We start from the raw sequence: 24091 nt of genomic DNA, 5'->3' as shown, positions 1-24091 counted from the left end.
AAATTGCAACTGGAAAATTGCTTTCTCCCTTCTTATTTTTAAATTTTAGTTTTTGTTTTCTAGGATTCCAAGTAATAAACATCCAAATGACCTTCTCCTCTGTAATGTTTTCTCATTATAAGCTCTGCAAAGGCTACATGATAGACAAAGTGGCTCATTTTAGAAACTGCTATCATCTGGCAAAATTCTGTAGCTTCTGGCAGTATATTTCTTTCCTGGTTATAGAAAGATAAGTTGACTCATTTTTACAATTGATTTTTTGAGGAATAGACATATTTTACATATTTTTCTTACCAAAAAGTAATAATCACTAGCAAATGATAAGATCACATAGTAACCCATATTAACACCAAAAGAAATGTATTAAAAAATAAAATCTGGTTTAGACCACTGATTTAACTGTCATTACTATTATTATCATACCTTCTGTTTTTCTGTCTCATGACTTAGTGTTTTCCTGGGGGCTGGGGAAGGATTTGAATAATCTAAAGGCTTGATGTGATTACCAGACATTTTAGTGGAATAGATGAACTTTAATATAGCAAGTTTTCAAAATTATTTATGCAGAGCAAGGGAAAAATATCTCAGTGGTAATTAAAAACAAACTCTAGTACTTTCAAATCCTAGATCCCTCAGCAGAACTCCATTGTTCCTGAGTAAATCAATTAGAGTCTTTGCTCCACAGTCTTCCTCCTCCGTGTGGTGTTCTGAATAACAGCCCTGCCCTCACCCCTTATATCCATGTCCTAATCCCTGGGACCTATGAATAATTATCTAGCCAAAGGGACTTGGCACACGTCATCAAGGATCTTGAGACGGAGAGATTGTCCTGGATTATCTGAGCATCCCCTAAATGTAATCACAAGCATCCTTATAAGAGGCAGGAAGGAAATCTGACTATAGTAGAAGAGTATGTGACCATGGAAGCAGAGACTGAAGTGATGTAGCCAGGAGCCAAGGAATGTCAGCAGACTCTAGAAGTGAAAGCTGGAAGAATCTCCCCTGGAGCCTCCAGAAGGAACCAGACCTAAGGACATCTTGGTTTTAGCCTCTTAAGGCTTCTTTTGAACTTCTGCCTCCAGAACTATAAGACAAATTTGTGTAAATTACTGAAGTTGTGGTAATTGGTTACAGCATCTGCGGGAAACTAGACCTCCAAGATCCGCCTATGATTTGAGAAAAATGTTCTGCACTGTCAGCCTTGTGGATTTTTATTTTGAAGCACTTTTCATGGACATAACTTAAGAAAAATTATTCTTACTTAGTTATTTGAGATGTAAGTGTTTGTTGCAATTAATCTATTGGGTATTAACATGTCATCATCAAGAGACAGCAAACAGCAGTGAAGATAAAAGCTGAGAGAAGATATTACATCATTAATGAATGATTTCTATGTTTGAGTAGCCAATTCAATGAGAAATTCAAAACACAAGCATCTTGCAGAAATCAGCTGCCAGATTTATTAATCTACCTGAAAATAAAAACATAAAAACACAACCAAAAAGTGGAATAAAAACAGAACTTAAAAAATTTTAGATACATTTTTCAAAAGAGTTTATAATGTAATATTTTCAACCCTTCTGTATTGTAAATACACTTAATGTTGGTCAATTATGTATTTAGTTCAGTGAGTCACTACATTAAAACAGCAAAACATATAGTTTGTCCTTAAATATTATATAATTAATACCATTTCTGCCATTGTTGTGATAACCCATGGCCCAATTCTTCCTCACTGACTGACTAAAACTAGACTATTAAAAAGAAGAAAAAGGAGAAAAAAGAAAAAAAAAGGAACAAAAATGAATCCTCAATAGTTTTCATTCAGAATATATTTTAAAGACTCACTTAAATTTTCTCCTTCAATTTCACCAAATCTCAATTATATATCTCAATTCTTTTTCCAATAAAACTTTCACTGAATATTTTAACATCTGTTTTTATTCTAAGTGCTGTAGATGGCCACATAAGCATAGTGGGGGGAAAAGGTTCTGATTTTTAAGGCATAGTTTTCTTTTTTAGGCCCATAACGGGCCAAAATAATACATGATGTATATGAACAACAATCATTGAAATCGCAGGTTACATACATATTTTGAAATTGGAGTATTTTTTGTAGCATTAAATGTGAAGAGTAGCAATTTTGGTGTTTGGGTTTCTCGACAACTGCTCCACTTAGAGAAATGAGCTGTGATCTGTGTAGTTTTGGAAAATGGGTAGCTGGGGGGATCATCTTTAAAGAATCTTTTTCATGCTCATCACGAAATGCTTTTACAATAGGTTTATTTTGACTTTGTGTTTATAATTTTTTTTTTTTTTTACTTTTTGCTATAGGCTCTTTAAAAAAGTTGTTCTTCTGGATATTATTGATAGCTGGAACAAAATTCAAGTCCCTTGCTTGAATCTTTTAGCAAGCTATTCAGAGATTCTATATCCCCATTTACTCATGTTTTTTTCAAGGTGAATGAAACAACATACCCTGCTTTCAATATTTTCTCCAAATGCAAAACAAAAACAAAACAAAAAACTTTGAAACTTTACATCTTCTTTCAAACAATCCAATCACATTTACAGAAGTGTCCAAAAAGAGATGATGGATAATATCAGTGCCAGCACTATGTCATACAGCAACTTCCTCATATTCTTTGACAGTTTGTACATAATTTTCCATATCACCAAAAGTTACAAAAGGTTCCACAGTTTCCTTTAGCAAGCTGAAGCTTACTCTTCATTTGTCAATGTGCATAAAGGCTGCTTATAGCATAGCATGGCGTAAGCTATTTTTTAAGCAATAAATGGTTTGAGTCATCTATTTTGTCCTGAAATGCTATCTGTAGTTAACTGCACTGCTTATAAATGGTCATAGTAAATTCAGCATGAAAGAGAATACTACAGAAAAGACAGCAGCAGAAGCATTAGCATTATCTAATATTTATATATGTTATCAACATAACACAGCAGTAAAAGGTTTAAATGCATATCAATGGGTACCATGTCTAAAAATTACTATAGTACCTATTTAGTGTATTGGATATTTTTCTTAAAGAGTGTTTGCTGTAACTAGAACAGCATAATACATGATTTAGTACAGTTAATTCTTATTGATTAAATAATGTATTTATGTACTGAAGAAAGTGAAAAGGAGACAGATATTTTTTGCTTCATTTTGATCCCAGATTTAACATTTAAATGAAGATTCCAAAGGACCATGACATGTCATTATTTAACTGAAATGGGCTTCAAAATATTTAAAAGACAGTATGATTTGTATCTAAACAGCAAGGTGGCACCAGATACATGTAATGCTACTGGCCTATGACTCAGTTTGGAGCCAGAGTCCAAAATTGTGCCCCTCATTTACAGTCATGGCGATTATTCAACTTCAGAGAGAATTACCCATTTTATGGTTATCCTCTGCAAGTCATATATAAAGCAAAACAAAACAACAAACAGCAAATGCAATCGCTAAATACCTTTTTACAAGAGGTGCAAAAACAGTCATTTCTAACAATTAAACTGCCATTTACAGTAGATTGGGGTTTTTTTGTACACCTGCAGAGACTCATAAATGACAGGGGGAAATGCCCAAGGCAAATAGTCTCCAAGTGGATATTTACACAACGTGAAATTAACTGTACCATAGATACCCAGATAAAATAAACATTATCTTATGTTGTTATGAAATCAAATAGACATGATATAGTTTCATCATACTCAAAACTTGTAGGACCCCATCCCAAGCCTAAGTAAAAAGTAATCCCCAAATCCCTCTGCCCATTCACCCATTAGCTTCCTGTTACACAGAATAAATGTTTAGATTACTCCCACCCACCCTCAAATAAAGTGCACAGTCCATGGCAGACCATAGAATAATGCAACAGGAAAAGCCCCTTTTTGTGTATTATTATTTAAAAATAAAATACAAATAACAGAAATAAAACAAAGATTCAGCGATTCTCTGTATCTTGCAGAAAAAAGGAAAAGCGCAAAAACGCCCTGCTTGACTGTCACTTGTGTTAATACACGTAGCCTTCGTTGTAGGGGTGGGGGTTGCAGCAGCCCCCTTCCGGCATGTAGGCCATGCTCTCATCAAAGTGAGATAGAGGCACTGTGTCCTCCTCATTGATGTGACGTTCCATGTCTGTCTTCAGCAGTGGGCGCTGATTATCTGGAAAGGCCATGGAGAAAAGGGCTTCTGGATCACACACAAATTTGTAGACATATCTCTCTCCAGCCACCTGACGATAACATGGAAGAGAAAAACCCATCCTCACCATCGCCAGATGGAGAAGGACAGGGAAGGAAAAGAACAGAAACGTGGTTTAATATACCGGCAAGGATGGGTAACTCTGGCCCATAAAAAGCAAACAACTAATAGCAGATACACATAAAAAAAAAAAAAGTCTTTACATTGTGGAATAATCTACAATTCAGTCAAGGAAGATGCAAAATGTTGACCTTGAATAATAATTAATTAATTCCAGATATAGCTAGGAAGCACAGGAATTTGCTTGTTTTAATATACAGGTAAACTTACATTGTTGTTTTGAAAAAAAAGTCAATTATTTAATGCAGGCATTTCATATTGAAAGCTTTTTTCTGCATTTTGAAAGGTAGTATCTACAAATCTGTACTTTTAAGGTATACTGTCCCTCTTAATATTACATATCTGAAATGGTAGAAAAACTAAATTCAAAATTTAAAAGAAAAATGTGCTTTATTCTCAATAAGACTAGACTAGTGATTCACTGATTCACAGAGTAAATGGCTTCTGTACTTTTTGTCTTTGTTGGCACTGTGTATTAAAGAAAGAAAGAAAGAAGAAAGAAAGAAAGAAAGAAAGAAAGAAAGAAAGAAAGAAAGAAAGAAAGAAAAAGAAAGAAAGAAAGGATACATAGCCTCATTTAAATGAAAGATGGATCAAAAGGACAGTATCCTGGGTACATCACTTTTAAAAATGAAGGCAAGATGCATTAGACAGAGTTAAGGATGTGTGTAAAGTGTCAAATTGAAGTAAGAGGTGTAAAAAAGTGAAAGGAATTTAAAATACACAATGCATAGGGAGGAAATGAGAAAAAGAAATGTGACAACTGCCTGGAATAAAGAAATAGCATAATTTACAGGATATGACATACCCCAAACTTAAATTCTGAGGAGTAATGCTTCCCTAGAAAATTATAAACAACTGAATGAGATGAATACGCCTCTTGTTAATAGACAATGCTGAGATCCTCTCAAAACCCGGGGTGGGCCGGGGGGTGGGGTGGGTGGATGAATACAGTTCTTTCTATTAACTTTGATAGTCACTTTGTATGGGTGTGTAGAGGTATGAGATTTTAGAAAGCTGAAGGTGACACGATACCTCCATGTTCCTGTATATGAACAAAGCATTTGCTAGTTGATTTTTGACGTGGGGCAACAGTGTGTTCCTGGGTTATAAAGTATCGCTATATCTTTGAGGGAAAAGGAACAATTGCCAATGAACGCTGCTGCTCTGAATTCAACTTTTGAACATTTTTTTTTTGTTTTGCCCTGAATTTAAGTAAGAGGAACCACTTTAGAGAATTCCAATAATCTGAATGTACCTAGGTTTGAAAGAATGAACATGTAGTAGTTTTTATGAATTTGGACCTGTTTCTTAGACTACCTCTCAGTGGCCTTTGCTGTGAAATGGAGACAGGAATGGCGCCTCAGAAAGCCCGTTGCGAGGCTGGGATGGAAGTCTCCAGCACAGAGCACTGTGCCATAAAGAGGAGTCTGGCATACATTTATTTACTTTAGTCCTTCATACAAAGAAAACTAAGATCTTAAAGGTGAAATGATGAAATGACCATAAACATAAAAATAGGCACTATCAGGAACAAAGCTGAGATAGTAAATCCTAGTTTTCCTTTATTTTTTTCTTTGTTCAAAGTATTTGGAGAAAAAATAAAATAACATAAATGGCCTGCATACCTCTGAGTGTTTTATAATGTGCTTTGTTTTGTTTGGGGCTGTGGAGGAAGAGACATTTGCTTTAAGTACTGGACTTCCTTTGACGGGTTGCTATTGGCTATACTTAGAAATTATGTAATAAATGAATTAAAATGTGTAACATGTAATTAAGCTTATACAATCTCTTAAGACTCTGCCTTTCCTCACTGCTTCCTTCTGTATTGCTTTTGAATAAACATTTTTAGGGCTACTACTTCATTTGCTGGACTATGTTAAACGCTACTGAGTTTAGAACAAGGGATGACAACAAACCAAGGGGAATGATGTCTTCCATTATGAGTAATAGAAGTACTAATGTGAAAAATGCTGTACATTAAGTACAGCCAAAATGCAACACTGAGACAGACAGAAAAAACAGGAATTTTTCCAGGGAGATAAATCAAAAGTAAACAAGAAGATAGCTTTGGAGCTGTGCTTTCAATGGCTGGATATTTAAATTATGTTTTATCTCTTAAAAGTTCAGAAGTAATATAGGGATACTGAAGGATAAATTAGAAATTATCAATTAAGTGAAAACAAAGGGTCTATAATTATATCATCCAGAATATAATCACTGTTAACATATTGGTATATATTGTTCTAGGCATTTCCTAATTTTGAAATAGAAGTACACATAGGCATTGTCTGTAAGGTAAACATACACCGTTCCATTGTTTCTTACTTCTTCCGTATTACTAAAATTAATTACCGGTTTTCAATTGTTTTAACATGTTCAGATGTAAGTTATTTTTATTTTTCTCTAATCTTCTAATTTTCTGTATTACATACACCACATATGCCCACAAAGTTTTAAGTTAATGAACAAATATAGCCATATAAATATTTTCTCCTACATGTTAAAATATATAATTCAACATCATAGTTTTTGCTATTTAAAAAAGGACAGCCTAGTTTTCCTCTGAATGACTATACTAGAATTTACTTGAACATCAGAATGGTAGGCATCTGAGAATGTGATTAGCTGGGTGCAGTGATGCAAACCTGTAGTTCCAGCTACTCAGGAGGCTGAGGCAGGAGGATTGCTGGAGCCCAGGAGTTCAGAGATACTTTACATTGTGCCAGTTACAATGTAAAGTATCTCAAGTACATTATTTCATTTAATAATCACAGCAACTTTAATGAGGTAAGAATATCACCATTTACTAGGAAAATAATCTGTTCAAGAATGTAGTCTGGTGAGAGGCTAGCATTCAACCCTAATTCCTGACTGCCTTATCTGTTACTACTGTGCAATACTGCCCAGGGACACTGCTGAGCGCCATCTGTGACAGCCCAGGTGATGTGCCCCTGCATTAGGAAGATGGTGGTGAAAAGAAAGGAATGGAATGTATTTGAAGGATCTGACTACAAAAAGGTAGGTGAGAGAAAGGGAGGAATTAGAAATGACCCCAGGGTTGAGATGAAAAAGACAGGAGGAGCAGGTAGTAAACAGTTATACATTTTGAAGGCGTGATTCAGAAAACAGGAAGCAAGCGAAAATCCAAGTCAGCCTTTTCTTTTAAGGGTCATGGAAGTTCTAACGTCTGAGCCAGCAAATTCTAGAGCACTGAGATAATATAACTATGGTGACATAAAAATGTGCCACAATCTATGACATGTAACTATGTTTACGAACCCTAAAGTAAACAAATGATACAAAATAAAACTGTAATGTTCATAATAGGTAAATCACAGACTTGGTTCACAGTCAAAGCAATTAGATTTCTGTACACTTGCAAAGCTAAAGGGTGTAATAAAAACAAATATCCACGTTTTATCTTCATTCATTTATTTATTCCTTTCTTCAAAAATTTTATATTTTATTTTAAGTGTAATTCAATTGTTTTATCTCTACTCTTTTTTAAAAAGCTACTTTTGGCCAGGTGCATTGGTTCGTGTTTGTAATCCTAGCCCCTTGGTGGCCAAGGCAGGCAGATTACCTGAGGTCAGGAGTTCAAGACCAGACTGGCCAATATGGCGAAACGCCATCTCTTCTAAAAACACAAAAATTAGCTGGGTGTGGTGGTGTGCACCTGTAGTCCCAGCAACTTAGGAGGCTGAGGCAGGAGAACTGCTTGAACCTGGGGGACGGAGGTTGCAGTGAACCAAGATCACACCATTGCACTCTATCCTAGGCGACAGAGCTAGAATCTGTCTCGAAACAAACAAACAAAAAGCTACTTTCAAATATTATGGGAAGCTCATTTGAAATAAAATATATTGAACTTCCACCAACCAAATGAGATCAAATGTTCATTTTTAATGAATGGTTTAGGATGTCAAACTATCAGATGATAAAACTAGGCAAGATTTGAGGCAAGGAAAAAAATGTTTTTACAAGTGAGAAAAAGAAATGTCTGTTTTAAGAATCAAAACAAGAAAAAAGAACAAATTTATTCTAAAGATTCTTTATGGCTATAAACAAAAGCATTTCAAAATTGTATAATTGTAGACAACATGCAATAAAAACTTCTGAAGATAGATGTGATATTAATACTAAAACAATCTTTTTTAACCATGTGCAGCAAAGTAGGACCTTCCAGAAAGCCTATTATTCTGAATACAAAATCACTATACATTTGTCTACAATGTCCATGCATTTATACATAGAAAGGCTTGTAATACCAAAACCAAGAGCTAAGCATTTGTTAAAATGAGTGAAAACCTTGCTTCAGCAATGCAATGATATGTGGCCTTTAAAGTATGACGTGCAGATTAATGTGCAACATTTCAATGAATTTTAATGCTGTATTAGCTGCTCACCTTTTGCATAATTCCTTTCTCATAGTAATAGCGGAGTGAACGGCTAAGTTTATCATAGTTCATAGCTGGCCTGTTTTTCTGAATGCCCCAACGTCGGGCCACCTGCCGCAAAACAGAATTACATTGTAGTGTTAAGTATTAACTTATCAGCATATTTCATAAAAATTATCTAATTAATTAATTACTTCCAAACCCACAAAAATGTCCAACTCAAGGATATAAGTAAAGTAGCAAGAGCTATCGTAATCTGGATTTCCTGTGTCCTGGGTTTTTTGTTTTTTGTTTTCTTTTTGAGACAGAGTCTTCCTCTGTCACCCAGGCTGGGAGTGCAGTGGCGCGATCTTGGCTCACTGCAACCTCCGCCTCCCGTGTTCAAGCAATTCTCCTGCCTCAGCCTTCTGAGTAGCTGGGATTCCAGGTGGGCCCCACCACGCCCGGCTAATTTTTGTATTTTTAGTAGAGATGGGGTTTCACCATGTTGGCTAGGCTGGTCTCGAACTGCTGACCTCAGGTGGTCCACCCACCTTGGCCTCCCAAAGTGTTGGGATTACAGGCGTGAGCCACTGCGCCTGGCCTGGTTTGCATTTTAAACCAGGCGTGCAGTGATCCTTCTGAAACACCACAATAGAATTATTTGTCACTATTGTTTTGGATACAAAATTAAATGGAAATAAGGAAATGTTTTTACAACAGGAATGAACAGGCTACAGTTCACCAAAATGAGGCATGTTTTTCATTCTGAGATATACTGTCTGTTTTATCCTTCTTGGTTTTTCAGACAAAAACTATAGATAAAGAGCAGCTTAGTGATCTCCTTGTAAAGGTGTTTTACTGAGGTTATGATAAGCCAAAGGAAAAAAGATACTCTCTGCTCAATACTATATGAAAGAGTGAACAAGTGACAATGTGTGTAGCAGAGGAAACAGTATACAAATTAATAAGCCGAACTGCAAATACTTTTTATTGCCTAAAGCAGCAGCAGAATAAAACTGTGGGCAATACTAAACTGATGAATTAAGCATTCATTCAGAGAACAGTAATTGGATGCTAAAAATAAGAAGGAAGTGGAAAAGGTCACCATGTATATGAGTCCACAAACAAAAATCTCTAAAGCAGAATGTCTACTCTGTTGTTTAATAAAAAAACTCAGAGCTTTTTATTATGTGGCTTTGGAGAGCAATGTATCTAAGAGTTTCTCAATAGCGCTTTAAAAAAAAATCCTCTCTCCTCAATGTATAATATCCCTACCTCATCACCACCCCAGGCTAGCCAAAGCAGTATACAGAATAGTGTAGCTTGCTTTTCCTACCCCAGCTAAAGTCACTCTCTCATTAATTTCCACTTTTTATTAGTCTGAGAAGAAACTGCAGCTGCCATGCAAACCTAGGCAACCCCAAGAGGACATTATCTAATAGGGCTAGGGAGTGCCTTCATTTCCATAAAATTCCAAGTTGTTGCTATGTAATATATACTAAAATAGAATGCTTTTCAAAGAGATCATTCTGTCTCTCTTCGCTTTATTAGTAATAACCTTTCTCCAGGTATTTTTTTTCTTTTAGAAATACTGATCCTAGCTATTTTCTCTCTCAGTAATTTTTATTCTCTGAATGAAGACATAAAGTACTTTAATGACATGCATCAGTATGTTTTTTAAGAGTAGAGAGATGTGATGTAACAGGGACAACATCATATATCCCAGCAGACAATCACAGTGGCAGGTACATCTTAATTTTCCAAAGATAAATCTTTTTTAATGTAAATCTTCTGAGCAATAGTGAATTGAAGCGGGGGTGGGGAGGCTGGGGGGAGGCAATAAGAAATGAAAGCATTTTCTAAAGAATATTTCATTCAAAAACCTAACTATGGACATCAGTGAACCTTTAATAAGCGTAGCAGCCCAACTACATGCAAACCTGGAGGAGATGTGAAAATAAAGTATTAGTATCTCCTTAAACAATAATTTCTGAATCCTTATTCATTTATAAATGATTATTTTCTAGAAACTCACCAGGATGCACCTAGAAAACAAAATACAACAACTTTAAGACAATGTTGTGGAGGACTCTGGAGAGAGAAATATGATCTTTAAAAATACCACAGAGTTTGACGCTTCTCACGCCGGTTCATTCTCAGCATCACGGGTATTAGCGGACATTTAAAAACAATAGAATGTATTCTTAGAGTTGTTTTAGTGTGATAGTCCTCATAAAGTTGAGGTAAATGGGAGAGAGCAATATGCTTAAGAGATGCAGACACGACAAAAGTTTTAAATTAACAGCATAAATAATTCCAGGCCAGGTAGACCAACCACCAACTAAGAAAGTTCATTCAGCCTTCACATACGACTGACCAATCGCCACCATATCCAACACCACTCAAAGTCAAGGCATAGTTTGCAATATGGAGTGGGAAAAATGGTGGGAAAACTTCCAGTGACTTCCTTATAATACGCCTTCAAATGAAAACTTAAGTTGTTAGCGAAGAGAGTAAAAAGATGATAGCACTATGGCATTCACCCTTATTGTCAAATAAATTAAATAAGACAATGTAATAGTTCAAGCATTATTCAACTTACTTTAAAATATCATGCTTGAATATGTAACACTGAACCTGAAAATAACAATCACGGCCTGGCTATCAGACTTTCTAGTAACTCTTCCAGCTCAGCAAGCTTCAATTTCATCAAAAGACTTTTATACTGAGTCTTATAGACGACTTTCTATGTTAATAATTGTTTCCCGGCCAGGCACAGTGGCTCACACCTGTAATCCTAGCACTCTGGGAGGCTGAGGTGGGCAGATCACCTGAGGTCAGGAGTTCAAGACCACCCTGGCCAACATAGTGAAACGCCGTTCCTACTAAAAATACAAAAATTAGCTGGGTGTGGGGGTGCACACCTGAAGTCCCAGCTACTGGGGAGGCTGAGGCAGGAGAATCACTTGAACCCGGGAGGCAGAGGTTGCAGTGAGCCAAGATCGCACCCCTGCACTCCAGCCTGGGTGACAGAGTGAGATTCCATCTCAAAAAAAAAACAAACAATTGTTTCCTGGAACAATTCCCTAGGAGTCATGACTAATTCAAAAATAATATTTCATTATCTCAAATATCTCAGAAAAAGAGATGTTATGTGTTTTCTAAAGTTACCCTAAACACACTGAGCAGATAATCTGTGCAGGTCTGGAGTCTCACTCAATATCATTTTAAACTGCAAGATGAAATATAAAGAAATGGAACCCATCAGTAATTCCAATAAGATGGCTTCAGAGACATTTTTCACGGACTGTGCTGACACAGGCACCCAATGAGCTGCTAGGCAGTAGAGGGAACAGGGTGATCACAGGTCACAAAGACAAGAAATTTCACAAACCCTTTCCAAAGAAGAAATTTAAACAAGACCCTACAGTCATTGCCTGATGGAAGTAATTGCAACAGTCAGCAATGCAGCAATCAGATATGGGATGTTTCATTTTGAACAAAAGCCTTAGGAGACATTCAGTGCTTATTGCACAATTCCCATTGAGTTAGTTATTATTTGGAAATGCTCTACTGACTCTGAATTATCCAGCCTCTTTTTAACTTTATGAGGCTGCTACAGAAGAGTTGTCTAAATGTCAGTCTGTTGTATGGAACAGATGTAATTCTACTTCTTCCCTCCATTTAAAAATCACAGTAACTCAGAATTTGACGAAACTTAATGGTCATCTGGTGAAATCCCCTACTTATTCAAATCTGAATATCGTAAAAGTCAACAGTTGCTATATAAAAAGCTTAATCATTTGCAAAAGAATTTTTCTTCTTCTGAGTGGATCAAGAAATACTGGCATAATTCAGTAATGTTCCCTATCTTAACAAATATATGGCAGGAATAACAACAACAAAAACCTCTGCTCAGTTTATTTTAATCACAGGTGAAGGGAAATAACTGTTTAACTGATATAAATCCCTGTAGAATGTGCTCAGTTCCAGCATGAACCAACTCTTGCAGTGATTACTAACATCTTCCATGAGGTGAAGAGCACACACTCCCATCATGCGAAAGGGCTTTCAAATTACATTGTTAAATGCTTCTAGTCTCAATTTGTTAGTGCTTAACATTTTTGTGGTTCTTTCACTTACATCATTTAAGAGTATCTATGAAAAAACTAATCTTCTTTGACAGCTAAGTTAATTTTAAACACACTACAGCATTCAAACACCCAAACATCATCCTAGATAATGAAAATTTTCAAATACTGACATTGAGTCTTCTGTGTGTGCGTGCTTGATGTGGGGCAAGGAAGATACTGCAAAACTCACCCTCTAGTGTTACTAAAGTATTGATATAAACTGAAGGAGACTTGACTGTTCTAACCAGTGCCTTTTATTTCATAATTTCAGTACATTCTTGAGTCAGATAATCTCTTAAATTTTAAGAAGTTATGTAACCTTATCTTCTGGACATCAAATTAGGGCATGTTATCTGATTATAATGGAATACGTGGTTTAATAAAGACAGAAAATTCAAGACGATGGACCCAGTAGTCAAGGGTGTGGATGTTCAGTGTATATGAAAATCACTTTGGGTTCAAACATTTTTTAAACTTACTGAATTTTTCAATATTACTGAGGTGTTTAGATTCAATACCTAATATAATCAGTTAGAGGTATGTTCGCTAAAAATCTTCCATAGCTTTTTTGGCTGATATAAACTACAGTCAATTTTAATAGTAGCAGAGAAAGTATCTTTAGTAATGAAGACACAACAACTTGATATTAACTTCACCTTTCCATCAGCAGTCCAAAATGCTATTGATGAGTTATGCTACAGGAACAATAGTAGCCTTAAGCCTAAAGCTAGTTCTGGGAAGAATAAAAACTGAACTGAGAAATTCTTCATGGAAATACTCCATTAGTATGTGGGGAGTGGGAAGGAGGGGACAATTGAAGTTAGTTGAAGGTGTCCTCCATTTCTCCGTACAGTATTATCTCTGTCCCGACTCTTCTTATTTTAGTAATTTTTTATGTGCTGTGGCAACATTTTAAACTTCATCCCAACCTTCCAATGGAGTATGCCAGTCCAGCTGACTTGGAACAAGTGTCACGGACAAAGGAAAATGTTTCTACCAGGCCTGTGTCTTGTAAGAGACACTTAAGGGCTGAGAATTTTCCACTGTTGCCCTTGCATCCCTTTATTCGCCACAGCTGTTTTTCCCTAATCTTCTTTTGAACGTAACTTTGGCCTCTAAATGCTCCTCTCCAACCCTCATGACAAAATCCAAGTTGTCCAAATAATGATTGCTAATTTGAAAGAATCATTCGCCCATCCCCCAACCAGTGGACTTCTGCAGACATCGTTCCTCTCCCCTAAGGACCATAAAACCTCCCTCCTGCCTCTTTTCTCTAATTCAGGTGCTCCTTTAGAAAGCCAGACATTCTTAAATAAAGGTGCAAAGCATGCTCTTGTTAATTTTCTCCAACATCAGTTTTGCAGGATTGTATACAACTGGAAGGAACATGCAATACATTGGTGATTTTAAGGGTAGACATGTTTTATCTTTGCATGCTTTTTAATTCAGAAAGTTTCCCTAAAGTCTTGAAATGATTAAGAATACATTTTTGGTATATTAATCAAATATGTCAGTTTCTTTATGTTATAACATGTCTGAGTGTCCTAATTAAAATCTATTAAACTAACCTCCTCAGGCTCAATCAGTTTAAATTCCATGCCTCGACCAGTCCAGGCAATAAAATGAGAATTTGAAGGGTCATCCAGAAGAGCTACCAAAAACTGCCAGAGCTGAAGTGATCCTCGCCGTTGGTATGTGGGTCCTTCCCGATACATTCCTGGCTCTTGTTTGATGTCTCCTAAATTAAAACATTTTTAAGTTTCTATTATTAGCAATACTATGCTATCTTACATAAAATGTACATTAAATCAATCACTAATATGGTTAAACCACAATCAACCACTTTATGCATGTTTATGAAATATATTATTACCATTATAGAGGAATTTAAAATAGTTAAATGGTTGAATATAAACGAGCAAGCTGTACAAACTTACAGATAACTATATATAACACAGGTGCAGAATAAATCCTGTGTCAATATGAATGACACACATCATTTACTTACAAAAATATTGTGGAACTATCTTTTTTTAAAATTGACTTCTTTAAAAACCATCGTATCTAATCAGACTTCTTTGCTTTTATTGTTAATGCTATTACCCACTGCTCTAGGCAACACTGAAGAGGGAATAATCAATCTTAAGCTCTGGGCATTTGATTCATACAAATTAAATTCTGCAAACTATAATTTATAAATATCTTATTGACCTGCTCATGACAGACTATTGAAAATTTTAATGCAAATATTTCAAAGCAAATTTAATAGTATCCTAAACTGAGTTAAGTAATCTTCACTTTATATAAATAAGGAAAATCTTGTGGGTAATTCAGGGCATACTGCATTATCATAGTACTACCCTTCCTTCACCGCATCATATACCTTCCTACTAAAGCTACTCCTTTTTCAACTGGTAACAAAAATTCGCTCTCATTTTTCTTTACCTCTTGTTTGTACTTCACTCACTTGAATTTAACTTGCTATTGTTTTTTCTAAAAGTCCAACTTAAAAATGCATGCACGAGAGATTTCTGTAAGTATGTATTTTTAAGCACAAAAAGTTTGTGTTACATTTATTTGATATTCATATCTAGTGTAAAAATCTGTTAAATAGAGCACAGCAATAAAGGTGTTCATGTTGCAATGCTTCTGGTATAAATCTGGTCAGTTATATTAATTTTACAAAAAAAATACAAAGTTTTATGACTTCTGATTATTTACTTCCATCTCGAGCCACATGTCTCAAAAATATGTGGAACTGCTCACATTGGGGATTGAGTGTCTAGGGCCCTGCAAATATATCATTGTTAATGCATAAATTGCTCTTGCTCTTCTCCACTAAAGAAACAATTCAGACAAAATATATCTAAGCCTATGTAGTCATACTAAGTGTGAATTATAAAATAGACCAAATTGCACACTTTCTAAAACTTACCTATGGTCAGTAGAGAGACATATACCTCTTAAAATAATTACAGAAAGGGCAACATTTGAAAAACCTAAACCAAAATATGAAATGTGTGAGTCAATAGCTGCTAAAATCATTATGTTGTTTTGGTCTTAACATGATAATATAGAAGTGTATCTTCATATTGATTTCAATGACAGTTTTATTTATCTCAGTTTTTCCTTCTGAGATTTACAGTTTTTTTTTATGGGAGTAACTGAGTAATTATGCAGATAGAGTGAAACACTTAAATTTTATAGTCTCTATATTGCTTCTGCCTATAAATGTGGCTCATCACACTGACCATGTACAGTGAAAAAATAACCCCCTCATTTTTCTTTCTTCTTGTTCTACATTACTTATAAAATACAAGACAAATACTATCTTCCAAAAAATGCTTTATTAGTGTAAAATTTAAGAGTATTTAAAAGTCGAAGGGAATAATCAAGGCAGCTTGTCCCCTAAATATTAGTGTGACTTTGGCCTGTCAGATTATATTGCAATTCTGTCCATAATTTTGAGATATTTTTCTTCCTTATATGCCCTTACTAATTTTCAAGATCTCTGAAAATATGAAGCTCACCAAACACGAAAGAAACTAATGAAGGTCATTCCAAGAATAAGAGGCTTTATATACTTTGTCTAAGAGAAAATGCTGTATTTTAAGAATTCTGATGCTCTGCTAATGTTGCTAAATAGTACGGTTCACCCCTCTGAAATGCAAAGCTTAAAGCTAACATCTATTGTAGAATAAAACCAAAAATGTGATTCCTATAGTTTTTTTTTTTTTTTTTGACTTTGAATGAATTTAGAAATTAAAAGGAGGATAAAGAAGCAGATCTTCCCTAGACTTACCAGACCTTCTGAGAAGGGTAAAGGTAGCAGAAAGCTCGGGAAGATGGGGTAATCTTCAAGCAACTAATCAGAAATTGAAAAGCAATCTGAGCATGTACATTGCTGTTTAAATAATGACAATTTAAAACTTTAGAGAGCACCCAAGTATTTATAGCCATGATCCCCAAAGTTTGTGCAGTTAATCAGAGGGCCCCTGCTCGTTTCCTGTCAAACGATCAAAGAAGGAAATATGAAAACCACTCTGAAGAACCACTAAATCAGTTAACTGTTTACTTTTTACCCAACCTTCCTAAAGATGCCAACTTTTGTCACCTTTGTAAAAAAAAAAAAAAATTCAATTTAACTTGACACCCTTTTCTAACATCTGAGACCTTTGCATTGCAATAGCAAGTGATATTAAAAGGTAATGCTTTCCTAACTCCCTTTTAAGCAATTACGAAGTCATGCTACATTAATAACATACATCTTCCCCAGTAAAAAAAAAAAAAAGGGGGACTAACAATCACTAACTAAATGGGCAGTTATGTTGTTCCTGTGTTCCATAATGCATCTTTTCATGAACAATGAAAGAAGAGAGGCGGCGTTAGTCATTGGTCCATCCACAGCAGCACGTTTTCTGCTCTGCTTTGTTAATTACAGGATCAGCTTTCAATAAATCTCGAATAACAAGCTGCATGTGCTCAGCAGGGCAATGGAAAGCCCCCTCTTAAGCTACACAAAGCTCAGCAAGAATGATGCTCTTTGGCTATTTCTCCAAAAATGAACTCTCTCCTAACATAAAAGAAAAGGTTTCTTACTGGGGCAAGGAAGAGATAAATTGTAATAGGTCAACGTTAGCTAAAATAAAGTGCATGATGAATTATGTGCATAGGAATCTTTAAGTAGGGACGTCCACTGTTTTCAGAAGAAGTGAAAGTAATCACTCCATCTTTAAAAAAATCAAAACTTGAGGCAAAGTGTAAAACTTACCATCGAATTTTTCTGGGACTACACAGGTGTCATCATAGAACTGCCTGGGGCCCTTTTCAAACATACAGCCTGTGGATGATAAAGGAATACATTTATTCATGATAGAAATGAAGCTCACAAACACTTAAAATATAACCATTTAACATAAAAATTGTGATAGAAAATGACTCAGCCACCACCTTTCAGTTCCTTGACCCCTGGACACATTACTTAACCTCTGTGCCTCAGTTTCCTCATCTATTAAATGGGATGACAGTAACACCACTTATCATGTTATAGGGTTGCTGTAGTTTAGAGTGATGCCTAGTACACAGTGAAATATAAAAGTTAGTTATTTATATTGTTAACTCAAGCCAGAGCTCACCTAAATATTGGCAAGGATTTATAATGCATCGTCTCCTTTTACACATTCATCTAAATTTTATTGTTCAATGAAAAAGTGAGAAAGCAAGGTGAATTACCGGTATTCACATTATATTATTAGTCTGATGCTCTGAGACAGATTTATTTTATCCCCTTACTTTCTTGTAAAAATATTTAGGTGGGTTAACCTTCCTGTACTCAATTAGCAAGATAAAAGGAAAAAATAAGTTTCCCTTTTTTTTTTTCTGCTGTAAGTCCACAGAAAAAAAATGCAAAATAAATCAACAGCTTTTCATAATAATTTCCTCTCTCAAATATCCTTCACTGTGAACTTTCGTTGTTGCTATCTGTAACTACCAGGAATAAATTTCATAGAGTTTACTTTTATTTCTCAAATGTATTGGTCTTTATGGTGGGTATATAATACTAACAACAGAAGCAATGATAATTACATTGCATTTGTGCAAACCTTTTAATTTCAAATATTTTACATTTACCATCTCATACTACCCTTTAAAATTCTACTAATATCATTTATACAAAATAACCAATATTAGACCTAGCCTAAAAGAATGCATCCAAGTCGATCCTATTAAAGAGATGTAGAGTGTTTAGGTTAGGAACCATGCACATATTTCAGAAATCCTTTACTGACGATTATATCCAGATGAAATCATTTTTACCATTACTTTTTAGGTATCAAAGTCCTTTAGAGGCAAAGCTTTCCTACCACGGTTACCACAAACCTGTCTACGAGAAAACTCTTTCTCTAGGTCTCCTATGTGAAATCTCATTCATATAAATTATTTGTCCAAAAATATAAAATCCAGAACATTTAAAGGTGAAAACCTTTAAATCGATGGTATTTTACTCCAAAACTATGACTAGGTCTGTAAAAGCAAAACCAAATATTCCTCGAAGATACATTTCAGTAGCAGTAAAGTCGGCTAATCTATAAAGCATATGTTCTATTTTAAAAGGATGTGGTTGTTGACAAAAAAGAACACAGAAATCCACTTTTCAGTTGTTTCTATGCATATGACTCATGTTAACAACAAGATAGCACTACTTGAAACATCTTCTTTTTACTTTGGAGATAGTCTTAAAACAATTGCTTAGGGAACATAAATGATTTTTCCCAAATAATATAATGATTAATTAAATGACTTCATATTTGGGATGTCTGATTATTCTGAACGGTATTTACACGGAATTTCAATGGTGGACAACTTAACTTCTGTTCTGCTGGGATGAGCCAGGAAGCCTTCTTGCCTCATATAAATGGAGTGGCAGCTAGGCACTTCTGAAAGAGGAGACAATATTGGTCAAAAAGTCTGGAACTGAAATGCTGCGGTTATCAATGGACAGGGTGCAGACAGAGAAGATACAGAAACGGACACAGGTTCCCATGTGGGGAACATGTCAACATATAATCAACATTTCAGGCAGGGCCCACACATGAAAGGAAAGAATGAAGAGTATATATCTTGGTGAATGCTGATTCTCTTGAATAGGAAGGTGAATTCAAAGTTTTACCCAAATAAACCTTGCTAAAGGTCAGCTCAAACAGCCACCCACATGAATGTGATGGTGTCCTTGAAACAGGGTCACAAGTTTTAAATATGCACCAGGACATTTAGCAAATACATTTGTATAATCCCATAGCATTCTATGAATATAGCAACATTTGAAATACTTAGAAGCTTTCAAGTTGAAAATACTGTAAAATGTATTATCAAAAGTTTTATTATGCTATTATACTATGCCTTCTTCATATGAAGTATTATGAAGCATATAATTCTGACCATATAAAAGACAGAGTTAACACTGTTTCCTGATATCTGCATTTATAATAGGGTTGCAGTATAGTTAATCTTTCGGGTTACCAAATAGTTAGCAATCCATTTTAGCTCAACTTCTTAACCAGTGGTACTTCAAATTAATTTTTAATGCTATTTTGATTTATTCCCAGACATAAGGTCCCTTAAAGCAGCTGGGGCTGGAAGGGACAGTGTTAATAACTCTGCCATCAGCTCAGCAGCTGCTTTGAGGCAAGCATTTTGTTGAACTAATGTTGACACCCTGCCACAAAATACTTTTATTGACTGCTGCACACCTGGATTGCGGCTATAAAAACAGCTGGCTGACTCTGGAGGCAGCTAGAGGAAAACAGATAGGCTAAACTCTATTACATATAAGTGTGACTAAATGCAGTCTTTCCTTCCCAGAGTGGGAGAAAAGGAGGGAGAAAGGAAGTGCAAACATTTCTGAGAAGTTCACTATTTAATGTCAAAGAACACCTTATAAAAGTGTTTTAACATATTACAAAATTAGCATAATCCTGGAAAACTAGGTATTTGACATCAGATTTGAGATCTGATGAATAATTTCACTAATACATACCATCTCTATTCAAATAGCTGATTTGTTTATTGCTATATTTACTTTATAACATTCTTAATAAATTCTAATCTATGATATTTAAGATATACTGATGTAAAATTCATAATAAATTAATAACTTATATAATAAGGCTAATGCCAGAATCTCCATTACACTTCCAAAGGCCAAAACTTGTGAACTCAAAAAAGCAATGGATGGCAATTTAGAAATATATGGAATACGACTCTGTTTTTGCCAATTCCTGTTAACTATTTATACTCTAGTGTAAATAAAATTAACATCTAGCTCTTAAAATGGATACACTTGGCTAGCATTGTTTAAATCTGGTCTATACTTAAAATTGGTGTCCTTTATACAGTCCAGAGAAGCCTGAAAAAATATGGCTAAGGGGAGATTATCCCTATAAAGTAAGTAAAGTCTTGTTATCCTTAAGTGATATCAGTTAATTTATGACTATCAGAGTGGGTCAGACTCTAATCAAATTGTAGAAACATTTCCAAAGTGATTATTCAATCAAATGACTAACATGGTTAATTAGGAGCCATAAACATTGCTCTGAAGTTCATCAAAGTAATGACTTGCCCAGAAAAATTACTGCTAATTAAATTGCCTGCTGCTTTCATTTCTACCTTATCTAATAAAAAATCCAACCAATGAAGTTTGGCATTACATTTTAACTTTTGTTAAATGCTTGACTATGATCCAAACTAGCTAAGCGGCGACTTCAAAGGCAAATGTTTTGTGGCAGAGGAAGGAGGCATTGCATATACATTCACTTCTGTTTCTTCACAAATAAAATGTACATAGTTCAACAACGGTAACAAGATGTAGTTTAACCCATGCAAAAAATATTAAGATGACAGCATATTCACACTGTCCTATTATGCATCCACAGATTATAGTTTTAGGATCATTAGTACAAGTACAGCACAATGGTTATAAACAGGCACCTTGTCATCTGATAGAACTGATTTTGAATCTCAGTTCTGACACTGCATGGGAGTATGACATTTTGTTGTTATTTAACATCTCTAACTCCCAACTTCCTCATCTGTAAAATGGGAATAATAATAATGACATCCTTAAAAGGGTTGTTGGGAGGACCATATGGAGTAAGTTACGTGCAACATTTTGCACAGTATCTGCACACTGTAAGAATTCACCATATGGGAATTATTAATAACACTCTATTTTTAAGTGATCCTCACAAGTATTTAAACTAAGTACTTTAACCACAGTACTTAAAACTAGAAATAATTATATATCTAAATAAGTTACATTTGTTATCTTACTCTGCTGTTCTTAAATTATATGAGATGACTGATTTGTTGATTATTAGTGTACCTATTCTGGAATATTTTTCACAAATCTATTAATCTATGATATCTAAAATACAATAAAATTCATTATAAACTTATAAGATTTAAGCCAGACTCTCCAGTAGATGCTTTAACTATTTGGGGGTACCTCTTTTTTTTTTTTTTTTGAGACAGTCTCGCTCTGTCGCCCAGGCTGGAGTGCAGTGGTGCGATCTCAGCTCACTGCAAGCTCCGCCTCCTGGCTCACACCATTCTCCTGCCTCAGCCTCCTGAGTAGCTGGGACTACAGGCGTCCGCCAGCACGCCCGGCTAATTTTTTGTATTTTTAGTAGAGATGGGGTTTCACCATGTTGACCAGGCTGGTCTCGAACTCCTGACCTCAAGTGATCCATCCGCCTCGGCCTCCCAAAGTGCTGGGATTACAGGCATGAGTCACCTCGCCTGGCCGGGGGTACCTCTTTTGAGCTTCTTTTTACAGTATTACCCCCTCATGTTAGCTCCTAAAGGGCTCTGGCTTTAAAAGTTTTAAATTAAATCTAAAAATTAAATTATGTAAATTTAATTTAGAACAAAGAATTTTATTTGTTTCAAAACTTGTGGATCAAAGACCTCTATGACATATTAGTACTGGCCAAATCAGCTTACAGAAATTAAACTGCCTATAATTTGTTACAGATGAGTTCATGGTGATGAAAGCTGATCTAATATGCTGTAAAAATTCAAAGCAACAAAGCACTGCTGTCATTTTAATGCACTAATCAATGTAGTGGAAGTTAAGAATAATAAACTAACAACCCAAACTATCTAATTTGATTAGTCTTCACGTTTAGTAACATCAGTAAAGTTCTCTTCAAATTAAAATACACAGACAAGAAACTAAAAAAAAAAAAAAAGAAAAAAAACTTACTTTCTTCTCTGTCTCTTGATTTGCATTTTCAAGCTATGCTGGGAAACATAATATTGATTTGGGAAGCTTTACCAAAGGTTTGACCACAAAGTGCAGTTTTGAATTTGCACATTTAAAATTGCTAGGCACTCTCTGATTTGCATATTTGCTGCCTCTATGGCAGAATGGAGGCTCTCCTTTAGGGGACAGTTTGCTTAAAATTTCAAGGAGCTACATCAGGCCACGGCGAAGAGAAAAGATTTGCCACAATTGTCTGAAATATCTGTACAGAGGTGGCTGAAATTGCTCTGCTATCAAATGGTGTGTAAATCTGGAATTATAACATATTATAACCTCTAAATAAGGGAGAAAAACAAGTCTCTTTCATTTGATGCTTTTGGTTAAATTCCTCTAGCAATAATGAGTGTATAACTTAATTAAGCATTCGAATCTCTTAGAGTAAATGAGAAATCTCAGTAAAATATAAATATGTTTGATGTTGTATTTTAATGTGGTTTTGCTTTCCTGTAAGTATACAGTGCAAAGCTGGATTGATTATACACTTCACTAACTCCTTGTGGAGGTGATATGACAAAATCAAGCCCACATAAACTTGTCTATTGTATATTGATGATTTCTAAAACTTGGCACATAAAATATCCACAGCCAAAATGTGTATGTAAACACATACCTGAAATTATCATATACTCAGTAAAAAATGTGTGTGTGTATCAATGCATACCTAGGAGTTTCAACTAGTTTTTCAAAAACATTTGTCTATTATGTAAAAAATACTGAGTTATATTAAGAATTAATGTCACCAATCTCATTCAAGAAAGATGAGCATACTGACAGATCTTGCCAATATTCTATCTCTTTTAAACTTAGTACTTTACTAGATTTTTTGTTTGCTTACTTCTTCTCATTTGCTGTTAAGCTCATAGTTTATGTTTAAAATCCAAAGGTTTACAAGGGTGCATAAATAACCTGAGTTTTATGCAGATGTGTTTAAATGCAAAGGCATCACATATATGCCATACTTTTAGCCTGCTTTTCCAATTGTCACATGTCAAATTGAGTGCAGTCAATTGAGAAAACTTATTTCATAAAGTTTCCTAGAATGAATGATAATGGAAATAAATTTTTTTTTTACCACTTTTACCATATGACTACTCTATTGTAGAACAAGTCTAAAAGTAATTATCTTCCAGAATAAGGACATATATATCTGAATTCATGTGAGAATGATAGCAAAAAAGTCAAGTTTTATAAGACCTATTTGCTGTTCATTAGTAAGCTCAATGTGAATATAACATCTTAGTTACTAAACTTGATGTGAATGTAACATCTTAGCTACTGAACTGGATGTGAATATAACATCTTAGTTACTGAACTTCACATGAATGTAACATCTTAGCTACTGAACTGGATGTGAATATAACATCTTAGTTACTGAACTTCACATGAATGTGACATCTTAGTTACTGAACTTCACATGAATGTAACA

The 24091-nt window shown here is 35.0% G+C and overlaps 1 protein-coding gene across 11 annotated transcripts in view; it reads right to left on the bottom strand.

Moving 5' to 3' along the window:
* Positions 1–284: 284 nt before the first annotated feature.
* The window catches only part of ETV1 (ETS variant transcription factor 1), a 97575-nt gene continuing 73768 nt past the window's right edge, over positions 285–24091 (bottom strand). For 9 of the 11 annotated variants that reach the window (XM_058446820.1, XM_058446847.1, XM_058446818.1 and 6 more), the window contains 5 exons: positions 19213–19279; positions 17614–17684; positions 14411–14580; positions 8737–8838; positions 285–4238 (listed from right to left, as the gene is read on the bottom strand). In XM_058446820.1, the coding sequence (XP_058302803.1) occupies positions 4017–4238; positions 8737–8838; positions 14411–14580; positions 17614–17684; positions 19213–19279 (632 nt within the window). In that variant the 3' untranslated portion in view covers positions 285–4016. The remainder of the gene's footprint in view (positions 4239–8736; positions 8839–14410; positions 14581–17613; positions 17685–19212; positions 19280–24091) is intronic. The other 2 variants (XM_032760315.2, XM_032760307.2) reach the window with 1 other exon arrangement.

The sequence above is a fragment of the Hylobates moloch genome, unplaced genomic scaffold (genome assembly GCF_009828535.3).
Source record: "Hylobates moloch isolate HMO894 unplaced genomic scaffold, HMol_V3 SCAFFOLD_1, whole genome shotgun sequence".
Classification (NCBI taxonomy): Eukaryota; Metazoa; Chordata; class Mammalia; order Primates; family Hylobatidae; genus Hylobates; species Hylobates moloch.
Note: the sequence above shows the minus strand (reverse complement) of the source record. Positions and strands in the feature narration are given on the sequence as shown.